Source organism: Cladophialophora bantiana (genome assembly GCF_000835475.1).
Source record: "Cladophialophora bantiana CBS 173.52 unplaced genomic scaffold supercont1.4, whole genome shotgun sequence".
NCBI classification, from domain to species: Eukaryota; Fungi; Ascomycota; class Eurotiomycetes; order Chaetothyriales; family Herpotrichiellaceae; genus Cladophialophora; species Cladophialophora bantiana.
Window position 1 is genome coordinate 563,430 of NW_015971578.1, and position 20,758 is coordinate 584,187.

At 53.0% G+C, this 20,758-nt stretch overlaps 7 protein-coding genes across 7 annotated transcripts; 5 read left to right on the forward strand and 2 right to left on the reverse strand.

The window, feature by feature from the left end:
* Positions 1 to 1,480: 1,480 nt before the first annotated feature.
* On the forward strand, positions 1,481 to 5,944 carry Z519_02993 (uncharacterized protein; the record flags this gene model as incomplete). The annotated part of the gene is made up of 1 exon (XM_016760746.1): positions 1,481 to 5,944. The coding sequence occupies one exon, from the start codon at positions 1,481 to 1,483 to the stop codon at positions 5,942 to 5,944; it is 4,464 nt and encodes a 1,487-aa protein (XP_016622596.1).
* A 972-nt stretch (positions 5,945 to 6,916) lies between these two features.
* Z519_02994 (pyruvate dehydrogenase (acetyl-transferring) E1 component, alpha subunit) lies at positions 6,917 to 10,138 on the forward strand (the record flags this gene model as incomplete). Its single annotated transcript, XM_016760747.1, has 4 exons — positions 6,917 to 7,201; positions 7,256 to 8,206; positions 8,985 to 9,118; positions 9,178 to 10,138. 4 exons carry the CDS (start codon positions 6,917 to 6,919, stop codon positions 10,136 to 10,138), a joined length of 2,331 nt encoding a protein of 776 aa, XP_016622597.1.
* Positions 10,139 to 10,770: 632 nt separating this feature from the next.
* Z519_02995 (uncharacterized protein) lies at positions 10,771 to 12,430 on the forward strand (the record flags this gene model as incomplete). Its single annotated transcript, XM_016760748.1, has 2 exons — positions 10,771 to 12,280; positions 12,348 to 12,430. 2 exons carry the CDS (start codon positions 10,771 to 10,773, stop codon positions 12,428 to 12,430), a joined length of 1,593 nt encoding a protein of 530 aa, XP_016622598.1.
* A 3,052-nt stretch (positions 12,431 to 15,482) lies between these two features.
* Z519_02996 (uncharacterized protein) lies at positions 15,483 to 16,593 on the reverse strand (the record flags this gene model as incomplete). The annotated part of the gene is made up of 2 exons (XM_016760749.1): positions 15,483 to 16,173; positions 16,232 to 16,593. The coding sequence occupies 2 exons, from the start codon at positions 16,591 to 16,593 to the stop codon at positions 15,483 to 15,485; spliced, it is 1,053 nt and encodes a 350-aa protein (XP_016622599.1).
* Positions 16,594 to 17,007: 414 nt separating this feature from the next.
* On the forward strand, positions 17,008 to 17,724 carry Z519_02997 (ribosomal protein L7/L12; the record flags this gene model as incomplete). Its single annotated transcript, XM_016760750.1, has 2 exons — positions 17,008 to 17,283; positions 17,386 to 17,724. The coding sequence occupies 2 exons, from the start codon at positions 17,008 to 17,010 to the stop codon at positions 17,722 to 17,724; spliced, it is 615 nt and encodes a 204-aa protein (XP_016622600.1).
* A 594-nt stretch (positions 17,725 to 18,318) lies between these two features.
* On the reverse strand, positions 18,319 to 19,425 carry Z519_02998 (pyrroline-5-carboxylate reductase; the record flags this gene model as incomplete). The annotated part of the gene is made up of 2 exons (XM_016760751.1): positions 18,319 to 19,265; positions 19,344 to 19,425. The coding sequence occupies 2 exons, from the start codon at positions 19,423 to 19,425 to the stop codon at positions 18,319 to 18,321; spliced, it is 1,029 nt and encodes a 342-aa protein (XP_016622601.1).
* A 410-nt stretch (positions 19,426 to 19,835) lies between these two features.
* Z519_02999 (uncharacterized protein) lies at positions 19,836 to 20,636 on the forward strand (the record flags this gene model as incomplete). The annotated part of the gene is made up of 1 exon (XM_016760752.1): positions 19,836 to 20,636. The coding sequence occupies one exon, from the start codon at positions 19,836 to 19,838 to the stop codon at positions 20,634 to 20,636; it is 801 nt and encodes a 266-aa protein (XP_016622602.1).
* Between the last annotated feature and the right edge of the window lie 122 nt (positions 20,637 to 20,758).

Here is a 20,758-nt window from a genome sequence, read left to right on the forward strand (position 1 = left end):
GCGTCAGTTTCCAACCGGTGCAGATCCAAGTGTCGCCACATGATGGCCTCGCGGCCTCCTCCTCCTTGATGCCGCGACGTTGGTGACACCCAGCCTGGCGTCGGCCTCGCCTTTGGCACCGTCAATTCTGCCTATGATGCGGCTATCCTCGCAAATGCTGCCCACATTGGTCATCATATCATCGCACATGACCTCGTCAAAGCACGATTCCTACGCACGACATCTAGCGAGTCACGCTTGCGAATGCCCCTCCGTCCACTTGATCGGTACGTACACATCCCCAGTTGTCTGCAGTGTTTGACTAAGGGACAGTCCCCCCACGAAGCCCAGAATGCCTTTGATCGTATTTGTCCAGGCATGTCAGCCGCAACCCTGGTCCGACTTCTCCAAGCTGCGAGCGGGAGGAGCCATGATGGAGACCCATCCCAGATGCAAGACCTATCAGGAACAAAAGATGGCCTGGGACTTGAGGAGTCCCAAGGTTGTCTTGACGCCTTGCAGCAGAAGCCATTCGACTCCAGATGATGAATACGAGTTATGCGCGGCCCAGTTAGTGGCCCCCCCGGCCCGTTGAAAGGTTGAAGGGTCATGCATGGTGGAAAATCCCTCTGATCGTGATGCAAGCCATCACCATCAGCCCGTGAAGGAAATGGGGGTTCCCGTTCTGCTGGGCCAGCATGCTTGTGCCCCATCTTACCCAACTCGCCTATGCCAGTCTCTCTCGTTACTAGATGCCTGCAAGATCCGCTCGGTCTCATGCAACCGTATCCCTCCGGGCCTTTTATCATCCCAGAAAAGGACTTTGCCTCGCATCTTATTTTCCTTTCTCTTAACCTTTCACACTGTACACGCGTCCCTCTGGTCTGGACATCGTCAGTATCCAGGTCGTCGTCTGTCGTGTCACGTGCCGGATTCGTGGCTGCTATTTTTTGCCTCGGTGTGGCCGAACAGGCTATTATACAGGCTTATGTGGCGCATTCTGTCGATCAATATTCCCACCTCGATACTATCCCGCGCGGCTGCCCGACAAGACATTTAGCATTTTACCAGACTCTGTCTCGGATATGAATGAGTTGTGCGACATACGGCCTGAGTCATTTTGAAGAAGAATAATTGACAAAATCCAAACTTGGAGACCGTTCAACATCGTCTGCAACTCTTCAGCAAAATATCCGACTTACCGCTACGGCTTGAAGGTGTGCCAGTTCAATGTCTGGTCTTGATACGAGGACAGCGGAATGAGTCGAACGTGTTTACTATCATCGCGCGAATCCTGGGAGGCCGGCAAGGGGGATCCCAACCGACACAGGATATGTCGCACAGAAATCCGACGTATGACACCCAACATGGTGTTTCCAGAACCAGAGATGCTACCGTACCACGAACAACCAGATTACCAGCTTCCCGTCATGATGCCCGTCAGCTCGACTCGACCCGACCCACCACAAGCACACGTCCGGCTTCACGCTCACCACCCCCTATGAGGGAGGCTCCAGCGAGTCCCGGTGAAAAGCCCAGTCAAAGACCAACAGCCATTCCACGGCCGGCAACAAGAAACCCCTCCCACCGTTCTGTTACCACTCCGAAGAACGCTCCCGCCTCTGCCGGAGTGAGCAAGTCAAACGCACGTTCGGATTCAATGTCGCAGGAGGTTCCTTTACTTATGGAATCGTATCGGGGATCGAGACGGAGAGACGAAGCCTCCAGTAGCAGGAGACCAGCTCGCCCTCTAGGCCCCTTGAGTAACGAACAATCTTCCTTGGATGTTGATCAAGATGCCATCTTTGGCATAGTGATGCCGAGAGCAAATACATCGATTCGCACAGGCGAACTACCGCCTCGATTAATCCCAGAATTGCAAGCTCTTGCGGCTTCCTCGACGAAACAACCACAAGCATTCAATAAATCTGCGAGCTCGATCAGCAGTCCATCAACTCGTTTCTCCAGTTCTCCGAGTCCGTGGAGTATATCCACCACAACGACAACTCCGACTTCCTGGTCTTCGGCATCCCCTGGTATCGTGCAGCCGGTCCCGGTGACAGGTTCTGCCATTCGGTCACAAACTGTCCCGCTACCTGCAGGCAAACGCGAAAAACTCCCTAAGATGCCAGCTCTCCCAGAGGCTCTCCCTCCATCTGTTGCGAGCGAATGGCCTGCAAGCTCGAAAGAGTCTGTGAAATCGTCTGGCAGGAGGAAAACACCCTCGAATACGCCTGCTCCTACGCCGCCCCCCAGGACTTCGTCTGCGAAACATTCCCTGAGCAGGAGCAGCAGCAAGAGCGACAGGCAACGCGTGAGGCCGCAGCAGGAAGCTACACCTTCCTCATCGGACTTAGAACGCAGCCCATTGGCAGCGCGAGGTCAGCCAGATCTGGGAAGCGTCGGAGAGTCGTTGCAGCATCGCACTCTTGTACGTGCTCATGCCAATCTCCAGCAGTCGTTGCGCGATGTACCGCCCGGAGCAGCCCGACAAGTCGCAAAGACCTTGAGCGATCAGAGAACTGGCGCGATTGACAGTTATCGGCGGGGTTCTACGCGTCACCCTCCCGATTTATTACGTCGGGATGTCGAGAATCGACGTCAACCGACTGAATTCACGCAGGCCCAAGAGAGGACTGCGCCTATGGAAGCTCGTCCGAAGACCCCTCGGGATGCAGAAATCGCAACACAAAGCTCCCCAGGCCGCACAGGGAAACTTTCTCGCTTCGGACTGTTTGGTCGCAGAACCAAGTCTCCAGCAGTTGAAGTCGAAAAGTCACCTCGGAAGCTGCAACGGAAAGGGCCAGTGGCTGGGACAGGCCACGAGGGATATGGCAAATATGGAAGAAGAGGCCGCAAGACATCTGAAGAGAGCGGTTCAGCCCGAGGAAGCGAGAGCGAAAGGTCTGTGAGCAGCACCAGAAGGGTACCTCTGTTTTCATCCAAGAGTAAGGAGAGCCGCAGCAGCAGTCGCCACAATCGAAGCAGTCAATCCGATCTCGATGAGTTTGCAGCTAGTCGAATGAAGCCTATACCTATCATCGGCGGCTCTGGCAGTAGCATGAAGAGCAATTCTGGGACTCGACTTGACTTATATGAGAGCTCTTCCGTTCCACCGGCTCCCGTATTAGATATGTGGGGAGCCGCTTCGCAGTCTCAAGTGTCCATCGGTCAACATTCGTTCCAAGACAGCCCGCATGTCGCCAGGGGTCAAGTATCGAGTCAGGGCGGTGTCCCTACGCTGGCAGTACGTCGATCTCAACGCTTTGGCAACGATACAGAGAGTTTCAATCTCCCGACCCCGATTCGGACGGAAGGGCTTTCAGCGCCTTTATATATTAACAGCCAAGACGACAGCCGTTCTTCCGCATTTCCGACCTCTACAACTAGCACAACAACTGATCCTACCCGCGGCGATACTGCTCTGCAGAAACCAAAGGATAAGAAGTCTAGGAGGCTTAGATGGAATATATTTCGAAGGAAGGGACCAGAGCCAGAACCCCAGAGACCCATTGGCGCATCCTCGTCTTCGCCCGAGGAGATGCCAGTCAGCGTTTCCTCGATTCCTGTCCCTCGACCCATGCCGTACTATGCTGTTATGGACTCTGAGAGTGAAGTTAATCCACCAGAGCATGTTGGGGATTACCTCTCACAGGTGGTTGATTCGCCCGCAGTCAGTCCATTACTTGGTGGATACGAAGGAGACTTTGCTGAGGATGGGCCGGAACCCTCCATACATGAGGATAGCGTCTTTCTCCCAACTGCACCAATATCGCCACCACAATCATTTGCAAGGTCTCCGCCAGCAGTGCCGTTACGGAGTCCGATCGAGTCAGTTTCGGTGCAGGCGGAGGAGCCACCACAGAGACCACCGCGTCTTATCCGAGTTGGAAGGATCCCGCCAGTTGTACCACGGAGCGAGAGACAGCATAAACCTAGCCGGACGTCATTTTCTCAACCATTCAGCAGGAACCCTACCTCCGAGAATCTATATGCGGTGTCGGGCGCCGCTGAAGCCTTGACGTCTATGCCACTCCAAATCAGTACCGATGAGCTACCTAGCAGACCATTCGCTGTTGTGAATAGTGACAAATCCGCCAATGCTCCGGTCTGGGGAGAGACAGAGTTCTTACGATTCCCGTCGAGGCAGCCATCGGAAGTCTCCGCTTCTAGCAGCTCGGAGGAATTCTTGAGCATGCTTGGACCACCGTTAGTTCCAGGTCTACCGGGTGGTCCCGTCTCTGGGGGACCTGCTCTGCAGCAAGATGTCTACCTACCAGGTAATCCTAGCATCGACGAGGTCTGGAATGAATACGACGATTTCATTGACCATGTCATGTCGCCTTCCCGAAGCAGGAAGAGTGTGAAAGCCCTGGCACAGCAAGGTAAATCAAGACCAATGCGTCTAGAGTCTCTTCCCCAGTTGGCGCGGTCGGACCAAACCCCAGAGGAAGAACAAACAGATCCCATCTTGTCGGAATTTCCTATTCCTGGTATGAAGAAACCTGTCTTCGCACAAGGCCTGGCGACATCAGCTACGCCTCCTGTTGTCTTTCCTCCGCCTACAATGCCTGAGCGAACCGTAGGGGAGGACATTCGATTACGCCGATCACGAATCGTCTCGGCCTTGCATTCTTCAATCGACCCTGCATCGCCTTTCTCAATTCGCGATTTACTTAGCGAATACGAAAATCATCCAAGACATAGTACTAAACTCTCTGAACGCTTAAGCACATCTACGGCAGGTCGCTCCTTCGAGCGCCTGACCACGACTACAAGTGCGCCTGAGGTGCCTCCGGAACCATCTCATCAAGAGAATGTCGCTCTGCTTGACGTTGTCGAACGAGGCAAGGACCCGGTCGCTCAGTCAGAGCTGCACTATGCCTCGCTCATGGTTGCCAAATGGTTGTCATTTGGGCGAGTTCTCTTCTCGCCCGCTCATGATGGGATCGATAAGTACGCTGAGCGCCACATCCTCGTCATCGACGGATTAGGGAACGAGGATTGGTCAATATACTGTGCGGTGACTTATGAGGCACAAAAAGCGTATGTCCATGATCTCAAGGAGAAGGCCACCTCGAAAGGGACGAAGACGTCGAGACCCTCTCAGCATGCCCCAGACAACCATCGACGAGCGGAAGTATCAAGTTTCTACGAAAAGTTCCCTTTCCCACCGGATTTCTTCTCCGTTGTCGTCTTTCGGTTTCCCCCGGCAATGGCAGAGGCAAAGATGAAGAATATTATATCCGAATGCAGGCGAGTGTTACAACCAGGCGGGTATTTGGAACTGATGCTCCTGGATCTCGACATCGTCAATATGGGTGTGCAGACTCGGAGGGCTGTCCGAGAGCTCAAGTTCAGAATGACGACAGCAGACAGGCAGATCAGCCTCCGGCCGATTATCGACAACGTCCAGAGCGTATTAGGCTCACGGGGGTTCACCAACATCAGCCGCTGCGTGGTAGGAGTACCCGTCGCAGGTCGCCCCTCAGGCTCTTCTGACTCGTCATCGTCATCACGCTCGAGTCGAGGATCGGATGGCTTCCCAAGGCGAGGGTCCGGTGACGCACGGCCAGGAGATGCGTCTCCACGGATGACATTTGGTCAAGGTCGCAGAGGAGCCACCAACCTATCTTTGAATGACCTCCTTTCCGATCGGTCAGATAATGCGGATCTCCGCATTGGAAAGATTGTGTCAAGGACGGCGCGGACGTGGTGGCAGCATTGTTTTGAGGCCAGCGTTATAAACGATGGCAATCTCGGCAGAAGCATCTTTGCCGACAAAAAGGTTCTGGGAGAATGCAAGGGTCGAGGATCGAGTTTCAAGATGCTTATCGCATACGCACAACGACCAGTTGTCGAAACACGTCGGCGAACAATGAGTGAGCCAGTTGTTCCGACGCTGGCTACAGCAGGAGGGAGGAAACCGCCTCAGCCATCACCCAGCAATCCACGCACAGCTTGATCTTGACCTATCTAAGGTATCACGTTGATTTATTCCACACCAAAGTTGCCCCGGCGGCCTTACGGACGACGTACATGAGATGACTTGCCACGACACGACACTGAAAGAAAGTTGCATATGAATGATTTGTTTCGAAGATACCCCTCTCTCACGTACCGCCGGCAACTACGACTGCTTGTTATATTTGGAGCGACCCAGTACTTTCCTAAAAGCCGAGGCTTGAAATATCGTTGTACCATAAAAGTCCACGGCGCAAGAAATGACGACGGCTACAGAGCCGACCGAGGGTCCGGATTGGCGCAAGCCAGCTAGGATTGATGAACCTCTTGGGCAAGGCTGCAGGTCGGCCTTGCTGGAGACTAAGTCATAATATAGACGTAATACCTATGTTTTAATTTTAAATACATTAGCATGGGCAAACAAACAGTGATTCCAATTTGTTTGGGCTGCACTGAAGTGCGCCACAGCCTCTACATAGGCCAAGGTGGATGAGGCTGAAGCAGGGGCGGGTGTTTGGATGCCTATTCATAGCAAGGCACAAGCGCCGAGGTAACTAATATTTTTGATCCTCGTGCGCCGTCTAGCCAGCCACCAGTGCCGCCAGTGCCACCGGACAGAGCGAGAAACGGCGACGCAGGTTCTGGATCCTGGCCAAGTTGCAGACACTGGAATCAACGAGCAACAAGCGAATGGCGGGGCAAGGCAGGCGCCCGGCCCAAACACAGATTTGCAGAAGACAGGTTGTCACCCATGTGTAACCCATAGTTGTCCCAAGTTGCCCATAGCCAGGCAACCGATATCCCTGGCATGCTCCTTCTAACCGCTCGTGGCAAATGATACGCGTTTTACTGGAGTTTGGCCTGATGCGTAGAGGCGAGCCTGACGATCGTCGCCGGCGACAACCAATACTAGTAAAATCCTAAAGCGCTGCCTCTCATTTTTCTGGGCCTGGGTTCCCCCGTTTCCCTTGTCATGTCTTCTCGTTCCACATCTATTCCTCATCGCACTTCAGTCTCCTCAACTACATCGACACAGCACCCCCAGTCCCAGTCGCAGTCCCAGGCTCCGACTCAGCAAAGATCTCGCCCGCAGCCTCAGAGGCTTACTGCGCAACAACTTGCTGAGCGGGTCATCTCGCCAGCCTCACTGCTGTTCCCTGGAGGTACCCCGCCTTTCAGAAGAGAAAGTCAACAAGAGCGAACATTGCACACGGACATGGATCGGAGGCATCCCAGTTCGTTCCAGCAGCTGGAGAAGGTATGTTCTGAACTTCCCCGTGCTAGAAGTCGTCCGTACTGACTCAACCCCCAGCTGGGTGAGGGGACCTACGCCACCGTCTACAAGGGCCGGAACCGACAGACGGGCGAACTCGTGGCTCTGAAAGAAATTCACCTCGACTCCGAAGAAGGCACGCCGTCGACGGCGATTCGAGAAATAAGTTTGATGAAGGAGCTCAAACATGAAAACATTGTCACATTACACGATGTCATCCACACCGAGAACAAGCTCATGCTGGTCTTCGAATATATGGACAAGGACTTGAAAAAGTATATGGACGCGCGGGGGGATAGGGGCCAACTCGATCATGTCACCATCAAGAGATTTATGCAAGATCTGCTCCGAGGGACAGCATTCTGTCACGAGAATCGAGTCCTACATCGCGACCTGAAGCCGCAAAATCTGTTGATCAATACCAAAGGGCAACTGAAGCTGGCAGATTTCGGCCTGGCAAGAGCGTTTGGCATTCCCGTCAATACCTTTTCTAACGAGGTGGTCACACTGTGGTACAGAGCGCCAGATGTGCTTCTGGGGTCCAGGACATACAACACAAGCATCGATATTTGGTCAGCGGGCTGCATCATGGCAGAGATGTATACCGGCCGGCCCTTGTTTCCCGGGACGACCAACGAGGACCAGTTACAAAAGATTTTCAGACTGATGGGTACGCCATCGGAGCGGACATGGCCTGGCATCTCTCAGTTGCCCGAGTACAAGAGCAACTTTCCATCTTATGCTACGCAGTCGTTGGCGATTCTCTTGCCGCAGATCGATCAGTTGGGACTCGATCTGCTTGGCAAGTTGTTGCAACTGAGACCAGAGAACAGAATCAGTGCACAGGATGCTCTGAGACACCCGTGGTTCTCGGATCTGCCAAACTACGCTGGACATGGGAGAGCTCATGTTAGCTCGACGATGCAGCAACCGGGACAGTTAGGGCATCAGGGCGGAGTCGGAGGAGCGTACGGCGCACAACCTGGGTTGGTAGGGCCGGGGGCATATTAACCAAGTTGTTGATCAGAGACTTATCCGTCTGTGGATGAGCGAATTGAGAAAAGCGACAAGGCCTTCACAAGCCTTGCCATCTGAGAGAGTTGGCCAACATTGGAGGGAGGAGTGGAAATGATTTGAGCCATCAGGTTTGCGATTGTGATACCCTCGTCTCTTTGAGGTAGCATAGTGCAGATACGGCATTGAGGATTGAGGCATCGGGATAGGTGCAACAGCGGCAGGCATTTCATCTTCGGGCAAGCAAATGATAATATGAGTTGACGGCTCCTGAAAGCTATCTGCGTATATACTCCGTACCGCGTTTGCTGTAGAGTGTTGACGTGGTGGCTTTGGGGGTAACTCGTTGGGGGGAGGGGAGGCAGCAGGCACCGGAACTGGTGTCTTCGACGGTTTCCCATTTTTACGCTTTTTGAGCTCCGCTGAAGAACGCTAGCGCTCCTTTCGGCCTCCCAACATACGAGCAGCAGCTTGACGGAACTCCCATCCACTTTCTCTTCATCGGCGCCCCCATTGAATCCGTTGCATCTCTTCTCCTTCCTTGTCCCCTTCAGAGATGCTTTCAAGAGCCTGTTTAAGAGGCTTCGGCCTGCAGTCGCTGCCAAAGAGACAAGTGTATCAGCTTGCTCGACGGACTGTCACCACGGATGCCGCTAGCTCTCATGCAGAAAAGGACGATGTGCCCGAGGCAAGGCGCACCCTCTCTTTCTCGGCCCTTGATTGTACTTGAAGAGGAGCTGACAATGCTCTCCAGGAAGATGATAAGCCCTTCCCAGTCAAGCTCTCTGACGAGAGTTTCGAAACCTACAACCTCGATCCTCCCTCTTACACGCTCGAGACGACGAAGAAAGAGTTGAAGCAGATGTACTATGACATGGTGGCAATACGGTAAGCCAACCAAAACGACAAGCAACTGCAAAGGGGATTTCTGACTCTCGCAATAACAGTCGCATGGAAATGGCCGCCGATAGATTGTACAAGGAAAAGAAGATCCGAGGATTCTGCCACTTGTCAACCGGTCAAGAAGCCGTCGCTGTGGGTATTGAACACGCCATCACCAGAGATGATGCCATTATCACTGCCTACCGATGCCACGGTTTCGCGCTCATGCGTGGCGGCACTGTCAAGTCCATCATTGGGGAACTCCTAGGGCGACGAGAGGGTATTGCGTACGGAAAAGGAGGCTCGATGCACATGTTCGCTCCAAATTTTTATGGCGGTAATGGTATTGTTGGAGCCCAAGTGCCCGTGGGCGCTGGTATTGCTTTTGCGCACCAGTACACTGGCAGTAAGACTGCTACGGTTACTCTGTATGGAGATGGCGCTTCCAATCAGGGCCAGGTGTTCGAGGCCTTCAACATGGCCAAATTGTGGAACCTCCCCGTCTTGTTCGGCTGCGAGAATAACAAGTACGGTATGGGTACTTCGGCGGCTCGATCGTCAGCTCTTACCGAGTACTACAAGCGAGGTCAATACATTCCGGGTCTCAAGATTAATGCGATGGACGTGCTCGCTGTCAAAGCGGCGGTCCAGTACGGCAAGGAATACACAGCCAGCGATAAGGGGCCCTTGGTGTTTGAATATGTCACATACCGCTATGGTGGCCACTCCATGTCGGACCCAGGAACGACGTACCGAACCAGAGAAGAAATTCAACGGATGCGATCTACCAACGATCCCATTGCAGGGCTCAAGCAGAAGATTCTGGACTGGGGCGTGTGCACCGAGGATGAGCTCAAACAGATCGACAAGAAGGCACGAGAGGACGTGGATGGAGAGGTGGCCGAGGCAGAGAAGATGGCCCCTCCGGACCCGACGGAAAAGATCCTCTTCGAGGATATCTACGTCCGTGGGAGCGAGCCAGCCTACATTCGGGGCCGTACACCCGATGAGACATACTACTATTGACTGACCCGGGGCTGACCTATTCGATACATTTGTTTTGGAGGGAACGGTTGGGGGAAAACAGCGGGTTTCTGAAGCAGCTGTGTATATTTAGCCAAATCGTAGTTTATCCTTGCGAGGACGGTTAGCATCAGTGGTCGAGGATGAGGGTACCGTTCTGCTTTGGATCGAGGGACTTCTTGTTGTTGTTGCTGCTGCTGCTGCTGCTTGCTAGTTACCTGAGTAATTGGTGTTGCACTTATCGAGGGCGGAAATGCTTCAATGGTTGTTTTGCACGTGCGTCTGCAGGCTCGCTCTCGCTCGGCTTGCGGAAGAAAACTACCTAAAGTTAATAAGCAAACGCAGGGTGGAGTTGACGGTACCACGGGTCCCTAGGCTGCACGGGGAAGCTCATCTAGTTAACCGGTTGGTGTTGCAGCAGTGAACGATGATGCAAACCCTAAGCCAGAGAGGCACCCGTCCTCACCCATATGGAGGTCCAGTTCGAACTTCGAAAGCACACCACCGCTGGCTCCTCAGCTTCGTCCACCCATTTCCTACTCCGCATTTTGCGACGGATCTCACAACCTCTTCTAATCTATTCTCTTTCCCTGTCTCTGTGTCACGAGCTCCGCTGTCAAGAGCCGGCCGGAATCATGGCGACCACAGCGAGCGAGTCGTCTCCCCTGCTTCCCCAGCATGCGTCTCCTAGCGAGTCCCCATCTCGCCCTGGATTACGCATTCAAAGGACGGTCACCTTCAACCCTTTGACGTCTGTGAGCACACAGTCCGGGGCCACATCCTCTGCAGCTCTCAGACCCGTACAAAGTCCTTCGGCCGCCTTGACCGGTTCCAACCAAGCAGTTCGAGAACAGCCGCCCATGCTGAGTGCATTCAACTCGAAATTGCGCAGAAGAAATAGCCACGGAGCCCCGTTACCGACCACACAGCCATTCACTGCAGCTCCAAGAGCAGGCGCCCAGAGGACGACCAAAACCACGGAGAAATTAAAGATATTACCCAACCCGGACATTGGTGACGAAGAACGAGATGAGGAAAGTGGAAGAGATGTGTATTCCCAGTTCACGAGGATAAAAGACCCCACAGCCAGGCGGGATGCCGCTAGGTTGGGGAAGGCCGACAGGGATCGGCTGCCTCGAGTGACCGCATACTGTATGGCACAGGGGTACCGACTTGATGGGATTATGAAATTCATGAAGTCGAGATCGAGGACGAGAGGTGCCAACCCCAAGCTATTCGACGAATGTCTCTATAGCCCCTACGACTACGACTATGTGAAGAAGAACAAAGGAGGAGACAGAAGTTCAAGTCCGGTCGAGGAGAGGATTGCAAGAGTCATGGCTTCCCCGAGAATAGCGCCCCGAGAAAGGCGGTTCTCGGATAGCGCGGTGGAAGTGGAAGACAACAAAACCAGAAGAGATCACCTCATCGACCTGCAAGAAGAGCTGGGCACGCCCACAGGTACCGCGGCAACAACAGAAAACACAACGACAGACCTGACTGCCATTGCCAGCCATTCTTCGACCGACCTCCGCCACACCGAAAGCGATGCGATGCGTCAACGGTCGGACTCAGAATTCTCCACGACGGTCCACATACCCGAAATCTTCATATTTGACTACGGCACCGTCGTCATCTGGGGCATGACGGTTCAACAAGAGCAAAGGTTTCTCAACGATATGTCCAAGTTTAGTGATGCGCCTTTACCTACCGAATCTGTCCAAACCGAGAACTTCAACTTCTACTACACGAAGGAATACCAAGCCCGGATATACAACGACTTCATCTCTCTACGGGAGCCACGGAATCATATGATCAAACTGGCCATTTCACACGCACTGTCCCAATCTGTCAAGACGAGTCTATTTGAGGACCTCGTTAGCGAGACCATCGAAACAACAGCACCATTACCGGCGCTGATCGCCCAGACCGGCAGTGTCAACTTGACTAGACGCCAGCTGAATATGCAAATTGGAGAGCTGTTTATCCTGCGGATTAATATCCACTTGCAGGGCTCCGTCCTGGATTCTCCCGAGTTGATGTGGTCGGAACCGCATCTGGAACCCGTGTATGCGGCTGTCAGGAGTTACTTGGAAATTGAGCAGCGCGTTGGGTTGTTGACAGAGCGGTTGGATGTCATTGCCGGTGAGCGTTGACCTTGTGCAATGGTTGATGATGCGGTATCGGAGTATGGATTGCTGATACTGCCCAGATTTACTTGCGGTGCTGAGAGAACAAGGCAGCAGACGACACGGAGAAGTCCTAGAATGGATCGGTGAGTCTAGTCCGACCTAGTGAATGGGTGTCCCGCTGACGGGCTATAGTTATCATTCTCATCGCTGCTGAAATCTTGGTTGCGTATGTGCTCCTCCTCCTTCTCAGAGGCATCCACCGGAGCAGGATAGCTAACGTGTTCCTCGCAGAGCCATCAACATCGTCGTCGATCTCTACGCTGGCGTTGATTGAGACGTCCTTATTCGCCCCCGGTCCCCTCCCCCATATCTTGTTTCTCAACCTCAAACTTCAACTACATAGACTCTACTTTCTTCTCCGCTTTCCGATGTCCACAAGAGACCGGTGGAAGTGCTATGGGCAACTTGTTCGAACCGAGTGAGCGCAACCAGACTTCTGCAGACTTCCATACCACCACCACGACATACACTCGCCGTCGAAACCACACCGAAAATGCAAATGTCTTAGCCAGCGTAGGCGTTGGAGGAGTTGAAAATCCCCGTCCATATGGGTTCTCAGATGTCCCAGCCTCCGCAGTCGCATGTATGCTTTGATTCTTTCTGTATATTTCACACATGTCGTTTAATTTGTACCGGGTAGCATGTGTTGCGGTTCTTGAACTACTGGCAAGGGAGGGGCACAATGGAAGAGAAAGTCAAGAATGGGAACAGGCATCGAGGGACTGCGCACAGTCCATACCTTTCGATATTGAACAATGACGTTTGTCCAAGTCCGTGCATCATGTCTGTCGGGCTCCATATGGCAACAAGAACGCGAGACCTCTGCTTGGACGAGACATGGTTGGAAATGTAGCGTTTCATTACTCAAGCTGTCGTGCGTCCACGAAGCCGAGAGACGCTGTCTATCTACTCCCTCCCATTGAGCATCACTCGAGCTTGCCCTTGGTGACTGACGGGCGTGGGCTCATGCTCCCACCCCCAATCCCGCGTTCATTTGCAGTTCATGTTTCCGCCGTCCTGGTCTGGACTCATCTGAACAATGAGCGTGGTATCCCGTCCCGCCACCCAGACCCCCGCCACCTGTCCATCTAGACGTCTTGATTCTTGCCCACGAACGTCCGTCCCCATATCCTCCGGCACCGAGCTTTCCAGTTCCCATGTGTGCGCCCGCGCAATGCCAGGTCCCTGCATTGATCTCTGAGACTGATGCTCCATGGCTTAGTATAGGCACGCATGGCGTCGAGGTTCCGCTGCCGTATCCATCCAGCCTCCGTGCCATGTACAACTGCTCAAAACAAAGTGTGGTCTCGTCAGAGAGCCGCTCCGGTGTTTCTTCCCTGCTTTGAGCGCTTCCTTCCTCCTCATCCTCAATGCGGGTGATCCCGGCAGGTGCCAGCCGCATGCCACTTGCGAGCTCGTTTGGGATCTTGATGTGAACTGCGAAACGGGCGCTCCGTAGCAAGATCTTGACCTGCTTTGTCACTTTCCCTCGTCAAGTCAATCCCTAATTCGCACCCGCCGCCAATACACACATACCGGCGTATTTGTGAGTAAGTAAGGAGGCTTGAGGAGGAGTGTGATATTGAGTGCCATCTTCTCCTTCCACACACTCGGCGAGTCGGGTCTGTCTCGCGGTGTATACGGGTCTCTGCTTTATCACGTGACACCAACTGTATAGACCACCTCCAAGACACATGGTTGTTATTTTCATCAACAACAATCACCAGAACGCTTCTGCCGCACGCCATTCAAGATCCTAGCCTCTCTTCTGATCTGGTATTCACTGCCAGCGTCAATCATATCCAGATGATTGATCAATAGCAGAATTGGTGCGACTAGCCTGACTTTAGTCGATCCCTGGCCGCCAAGGAGTTGCTCACGGTATAAAGTATCACCTCTTTTCCTCTTGCGGACCTCTTTCATTCTTCCTTCTTCCTTCCTCCAGTCACACAAACTCAACAGGCTGTTGTGCACACGTTCTTGAGCGTTCTGCCAAGATGTGTTTTGGTTCACATATGCCCTTGTGAGAAACATTAGGCGCCTGATGATTCTTTGAGGTGGCTTCCTTGCCACCTGCAGATGTTGTTTCTTGATTGAGCTTCAAACAACCGCCGCGCGATCTTCTCTCGTCATGAGCTGGTCGTTTGGAGTTTCCCTGGACGCCGACAAGGGGACACGGCCACCTTCTTCATATGGGTGTCGGAGAGATACTCCATCTCTTATCCCTGCCGACAAGGGGGTCCATTGGTCTGGACAGCCGCCTGTGGTTCTCAGTGTCAGCTTTCCTTGCATGACTGGGAATGAGTTCTCGATCGGCCTCTATTTCGAACCAGGATCCCAACACGGACATTTTCGTGGCAGTTTTCGACTTTCAGAAGGCCAGAGACGCCAATAGCTCATGAGGTTGTTTCGATGATGGCAGTCCAGGAATGTTCCACCACAAGCACTTCCTTGCCTAGAAGCTTCTCTTACAGTAAGGCATGCTTCTTCAGCTGGCGTTTTATGGTGTAGACCCATCGAACAACAGGGGTGTCTACATCCATTTCTGGAACCTTTTCAGTCTTGTCTGGGACAAGTACATTAATATTTGGAAACTCTGACTCCTGCCAACCACTTCAGAACATCTTTAGTCTTGTCCTTTGGGCAAGCATGACAATTTTTTGAAACCTTTTCAGTCTTGTCCTCTTGGATGAGTACAACAATTTTTGAAACCTTTCCAGTCTGTCCTCTAGACAACCCTTTTCTTTTTCATCGTTTCGACTTGCGCCTTGTGCCAAGAAGCGGAGAAGAAGACCTAACACAACAACTGGCACGACAGAGGGCCGGGCACATTACACTGAGCTCTCGCTGTGCTTCTAGCTCCGGGAGGTTCATTCAACCTGTTCTTGACGCTCCATAACCCAGATGACCACGACGCAAATTGTTTCGGTTCAACGCGGTTTGAAAGGTGTCTATCAGGACTTCTCCCACGATGATGGTGATAGATACGGAGGGCGGCGAAGGGCAGCGAAACCAGATGGACTCAAACAGTGGAAGTTGAAACCTTCGTTACGACATCGTGGACCATGCTCTCGATTGCGCGGCGTGTGGCTAGAAGCCTAAGGGACACAGAGGATCATCATCACTACCCTGCACCGCACCGTCGGCCATTGCTCTCACTTCTTCGTTCCCGCTTGACCTTGTTGTTGCTGTTGCATCATCTTTGCTCTTGCATTTCGGCTCCCTCCTAGCTTCGGCCCTCTCGGCTCCGCGGTACTTGTTCCCTTTGACTGACTGGAATATTTATTCTTGTTCCTCCTCTCAGCCATTGCATCCATGAAATCTTGCCGGAATTGCTCGGCAAAGCGCTCGTCAGTGTCACCCTCTTCTGCGACCTCGCCAACCAGAGGCCGACCACTTGTCGGTCCTGGAGAGTTCGTATCGTACAGATCAATCCTATTCTCATGCAGAAATTGCTCCACAAGTGCGTCCCGCGCAATGTCTTCGCTGTTCCTTCGCTTCCTGGGCCGTGGCTTCATTGGTTTGCCGTCCCGTCCTAGACGTGGTTTTCGAGGCCTCCGTGGTTTGTCCACTTCTTCGACCGGAGCTTGACCGGCCTTGACCCGTTCAAGCGCAGCTTGCGTGCGGGCTAGATTGCTATCGTGCACAGAATTACCAAGGTCGACTTCGGCCAACTGACGGGTGGAGGCTGGATTGGTTGTTGATGGTTTTTGGACTGGTAAAACTGGCCTATCGGATGATGAAGAGCTGTGATTTGGTTCCTCTTCCGAGTTCTCCTGCGAAGCATTTGAAGAAGTAAGGAGATGGCTGCGTCTCTTAGCCATTTCGGAGTCTATAAATGCAACCCTTATCTTGTCAGCCAACTATGTCTCCAGATCTGGGGAATTCTGGGGGAGCCACGAACATATGTTTATCAACATTAACGACCTGCCCAGTACTTCCGACAAAACGGTTGACAATGTCTATAGGTTTGTCGACGATCTGATCAGACCTGGCAGCCTCTGTGGAAGTGGTGTCATCCGCTCGTTGCATGACCTTCGCATTTGAGAATTGGACCCCCGAGACAACCTTTCGAACGTGCTTTCGTGCACGTATCAGATTTGAAATTGCGCCTTCGTCCCCATCATCGTCTCGAGTCCCATCTCCGCCTGCAGAGGGGGCATCGTCTGTCGGAGTGGTGGTGGTGGCGGATTCTTCAAATGGTTCTTGCTGGAAGCGTATAAACTTCCTCCGCTTCGCAGCTCTGAATATTGGGATTTCTTCCATGATTTTCTATAAAAGGGAAAGACGAAAATGATAGATGGAATGGATGGGATGGATTATGTATCGATACTGGTGGCGAGCTGCTCGAGATTGTGGATAGCTTGACCGCGAAATGGACTATCACCACAGAATCCCTTCGGAAGATAATGGAACTGTTCCTGAAGATATAGACTGAGGTGAACCACTTGTCGTCGACCGGAGAGAACGTCTGGAATGATCAAAATGATGTCTGAGCTTGACGGTTTATTCAAGCCTCGAAGTTAATGTCACGTGCAGCTTGGCACTATTTGGCTGTCAATGCAATGGTCGCGAGATTCTACGGAGTAATTTCTCAGACATTTGCTACGATCGTCTCTGTCCCATTCACACTTTCAACTGGCTCCTTTCTTTTCCCTCCCTACTTCTCATTGATACGCAATGTCGTCGAAATTACCATCAGCAACGTATCTTTGCTGTCACCTTGCAGCTCGGACGCAAAAACGCAGTCTTTCCTCCCAATGCCTCCGACTCTCCTCCACAAGCTCCGCAAACCAGCATAGACGAAGGAATAGCTTAACGTTCTGTGGGCGTTCAAGAAGATGGCAGTCTACGGAGGCGGCTGCTACACCTCAAAACCCTAAGATAGCCGGGATTGTCGATCAAATATCACAATTAACACTGTTGGAGACGGCCGATTTGGTTGCCAGCTTAAAGGTATACTCGAGCATCATCTTCCTGCAGCGGACCACGCGTCTAATTTCGCAATGTCCTTTTTCGTGCGTCCTGTTAGACTCCAGCTGATATGGACGAATATAGTCACGCCTCAACATTCCCGACATGGCTTTCGCTGCGCCAGCCGCTGCCCCTGCTGCCGGCGGCGCTGCAGCTCCAGCTGCTGAAGCAGAAGCGGCGGAAGAAGCGGCGCCCGCCCCCGCTGAGAAGACAATGTTCACTCTGAAACTCGATTCCTTCGATGCGGCTGCCAAACCCAAGGTCATCAAGGAAGTGAAAGGATTGCTAGGCCTGAGTCTGGTGGATTCCAAGAAGTTTGTCGAGAGCGCGCCAAAGGTCATGAAGGAGGGTGTGCCGAAGGAGGAGGCGGAGAAGATTGTCGCGGCCATGAAGGCACTGGGAGCTGTTGTTTCAATGTCATAAGGAAAGACAGATGAGATTGCCGGTGAAGAGACGGACGGCCCTTGGGAAACTCTCCAGATCGGTTTGGCGAAAAGTTTGTCCAGGACCATTTTCAGAGATGAAATGGGTGCATCAAACACTCGTCAGAGGCCTAGAGATGTCCTGTGGGACTGAAAGGTGAGGTTACTCACTCGGTGCATTGCTGGAACCAGTCAATCATCCTCCTCTACCGAGTTCGTTGTCTCGGTGGAATCATCTTTACCAGGGGACGTTGTAACTATACCACGGGCTTGCAGGAAGATTTGGAGAAGATCCAAAACAAAATTGTACAATTCAAGATTGGTATACCGCTCCAGAAGACAAATCTTTTGCGTGTGCATCATCAAGTAGTGCGGTATATCCCCTGGCGAGGAACATGTGCTCAGAATCTCCAGAAAGATGTGCCAAACTTTTCGACCGCGAACATCATGGATATGGATAGACGTGAAAGAGTAGTCCACCTGCGATGTTGTCATCCATGAAGACCACCACTTTGCCTTGCAGGGCGATCCTGATTTTCTTTTTGACCTCGAATCCATATCCCTAACGGGTCCGATAAATCACCCTTTCCCCCTCTTACTGCCTCTCAAATCTCGTCCCATTCACGCCACTGACTCCCTTACCCAACTGCGCTGCCACGACCGTCGCTTCCCTTACACTCCTCGCTACTGTTCCTCTAACTCTGCCCTCTTCCAACACCAACAACCCACCAATCGTGCACCCTCCTGGGGTAGACACCTTCTCCCTCACCAGCGCAGGATGTTCCCCGGATAAGACCATCCCTGCCGTGCCTCGCATCGTCTGGGCAGCCATAAGTTGAGCTTCTGCGCGAGGAAGGCCCATCGCGACGGCCCCGTCAGCGAGAGATTCGAGCATCAGTGCCAGGAAAGCGGGGCCGGAGCCGCACAAGGCTGTCGAGACGTCCATCATTGCGGGAGGGAGGTGCACGACCCGGCCTATCCGCGTGAATATCCATTCAACTATTGCTGATAGTTCGGCAGGTAAAGGGGGAGTGGTGTTGGCGATGACGGTCATGGATTCGCGCACAATCGCGGCGGTGTTGGGCATGACTCGTACTATCCGGCATGCATTTTCTGGAATATTTTCTGGATACGACTCGCCGTAGAGAACCCGACCAATTTGTTCGACGGGGACGCCGGCGCAGATCGATATCAAAAGTTTCCCCGCGAGAGCTTCTTTCATCCCCTCCTCACGCAGAAGCTCACTGACCATATATGGTTTACATCCCAGTATAACCACGTCGGCATTGTGCGTGCCCTTCACGTTTTCGTTTTGCAAAATCGTGACATTTGGGCGGTAGGATTGAACGGCAACTTTGATCCGTTTCGCGGATTCAGGGCGGCGCACACAGGCGATGAAGTTTGATGGCGTTCGTTGCGGGGGGGATTCGGTGGTGGGTGTTGCGGTGCCGGAGTCGGGGTAGGCTGGCGAAGGAGCGTGGGAAGCGGAGGATTCGGAGAGGGAGGAGAGGATGCCGCTGAGGATGGCGATGCCGAGGGTCCCTGTTTTCGAAATTTAGTCAATGGACGGCTCTAATAGAAGGGAAGGGGGTGAAGGAGTGAATCTAGGAGGACACTCACCGCATCCGAGAATGGTGAGAGTCATGCCACTAGAGGTGTTGAGCCCATTGATCCCGTTGGGCACACGCAGCATGGCCGCCATTTTGCACGCGCTCTTCAACCTGACAGTAGGGAAGCAATATATAGAGAGAAAAGTCTTCGCTGCCCTGTTCCAATCATGTATACTGTCGTGCTGAAAGACAAAAAGTGCGGGGAACGAGTTGAAATATTTTTGAAGGGCAGAAGCGGAGGACCTCAAGATCAACGGCAAAATCCGCCTGCAAGGCACACCAATGACGGAGATCCTTGAGTCGCCTTGATCTTTGCTGTGCGAAGTCTGTCGCTGCTGTTTCCTGCAGTTGATAAACTGAATCGAAGTGGCGCTCCCGAGAAGGATATCGCCTACCTGACAGACCAGATGATGTGAACAACGCCGCTCGCTTCCCATAACCCTCTCATCACAAACCCCCACCTCCTGCTATCGATCGCAGTCACGAATTCCTCGCCATCGCCATGGCCGATCCCTTCGAAGTCCGCATGCGCTTCACCAACCTCCTCACCCATCTCTCTGCCTCTGCCACGGCCTCGATAAAAACCGCCCAGTATGCCCTCAAACACCGGGACATGGATGAAGACCTCCACTCATGCATTCTTGAAAACCTGGAGAGGGGAAACACAAACATGAACAGCCGTGCCAACATCATGTACTTCTTGGAACACCACGCAGACATCAATATGAAGGAAGGGGGCCATGAAGCGTATGTGGAGATGGTCAAAAGGGACATGATGAGGATCGTGGATGCGGTTGCGCAGAGCGGTGCGAATGTCAAAGTCGTGAGGCGGGTTGTCACCGGACTGGGCGAGAAAGGCGTCCTCACGCCGGAGGTGATCAGTGCGATCGAGAGCGGATTGAAGGATAAAGAGGAGAAGTTTGGGAAACTGCTGGGAGACGAGGATGGGGAGCCAGAAGGAGGAGGTGACAAGGACGTCATGGATATTACAGCTCCGGAGGGCGGCGCAGCGGATGGTGCTCAAAGACCGACGCCACGGACTGGAGCTGAGCGTTCGGGAAAGCCAAATGGCGTGTCGAAGATGGATAAACGGGCGATCGAGCAGAGAATAGAAGAGGACAGAGAGCGGAATAAACGACTACGGGAAAGCGTCTGGGCGGTGACGGGCGACGACGATCAAGAATTAGACAAGATGTGGGAAGAAGGTGCTTTTCTGGGTGAAGACGAACATGTCATCGCTGAAGAAGAAGCTGAAGAACGTCTTCAGTTCATCTGTTATCATCGAGCTACACTCGGATCCTGAAAATTCGCCCATTCGGGCGAGGCGCTCTGCGACGCCGAGACGGATTTCCTCATGCCTCCTCCCAATCTCAAAACTCTGGGGTCATGCGCCGCCACCGAATTCAGAACAAACAGTGCTTTTGG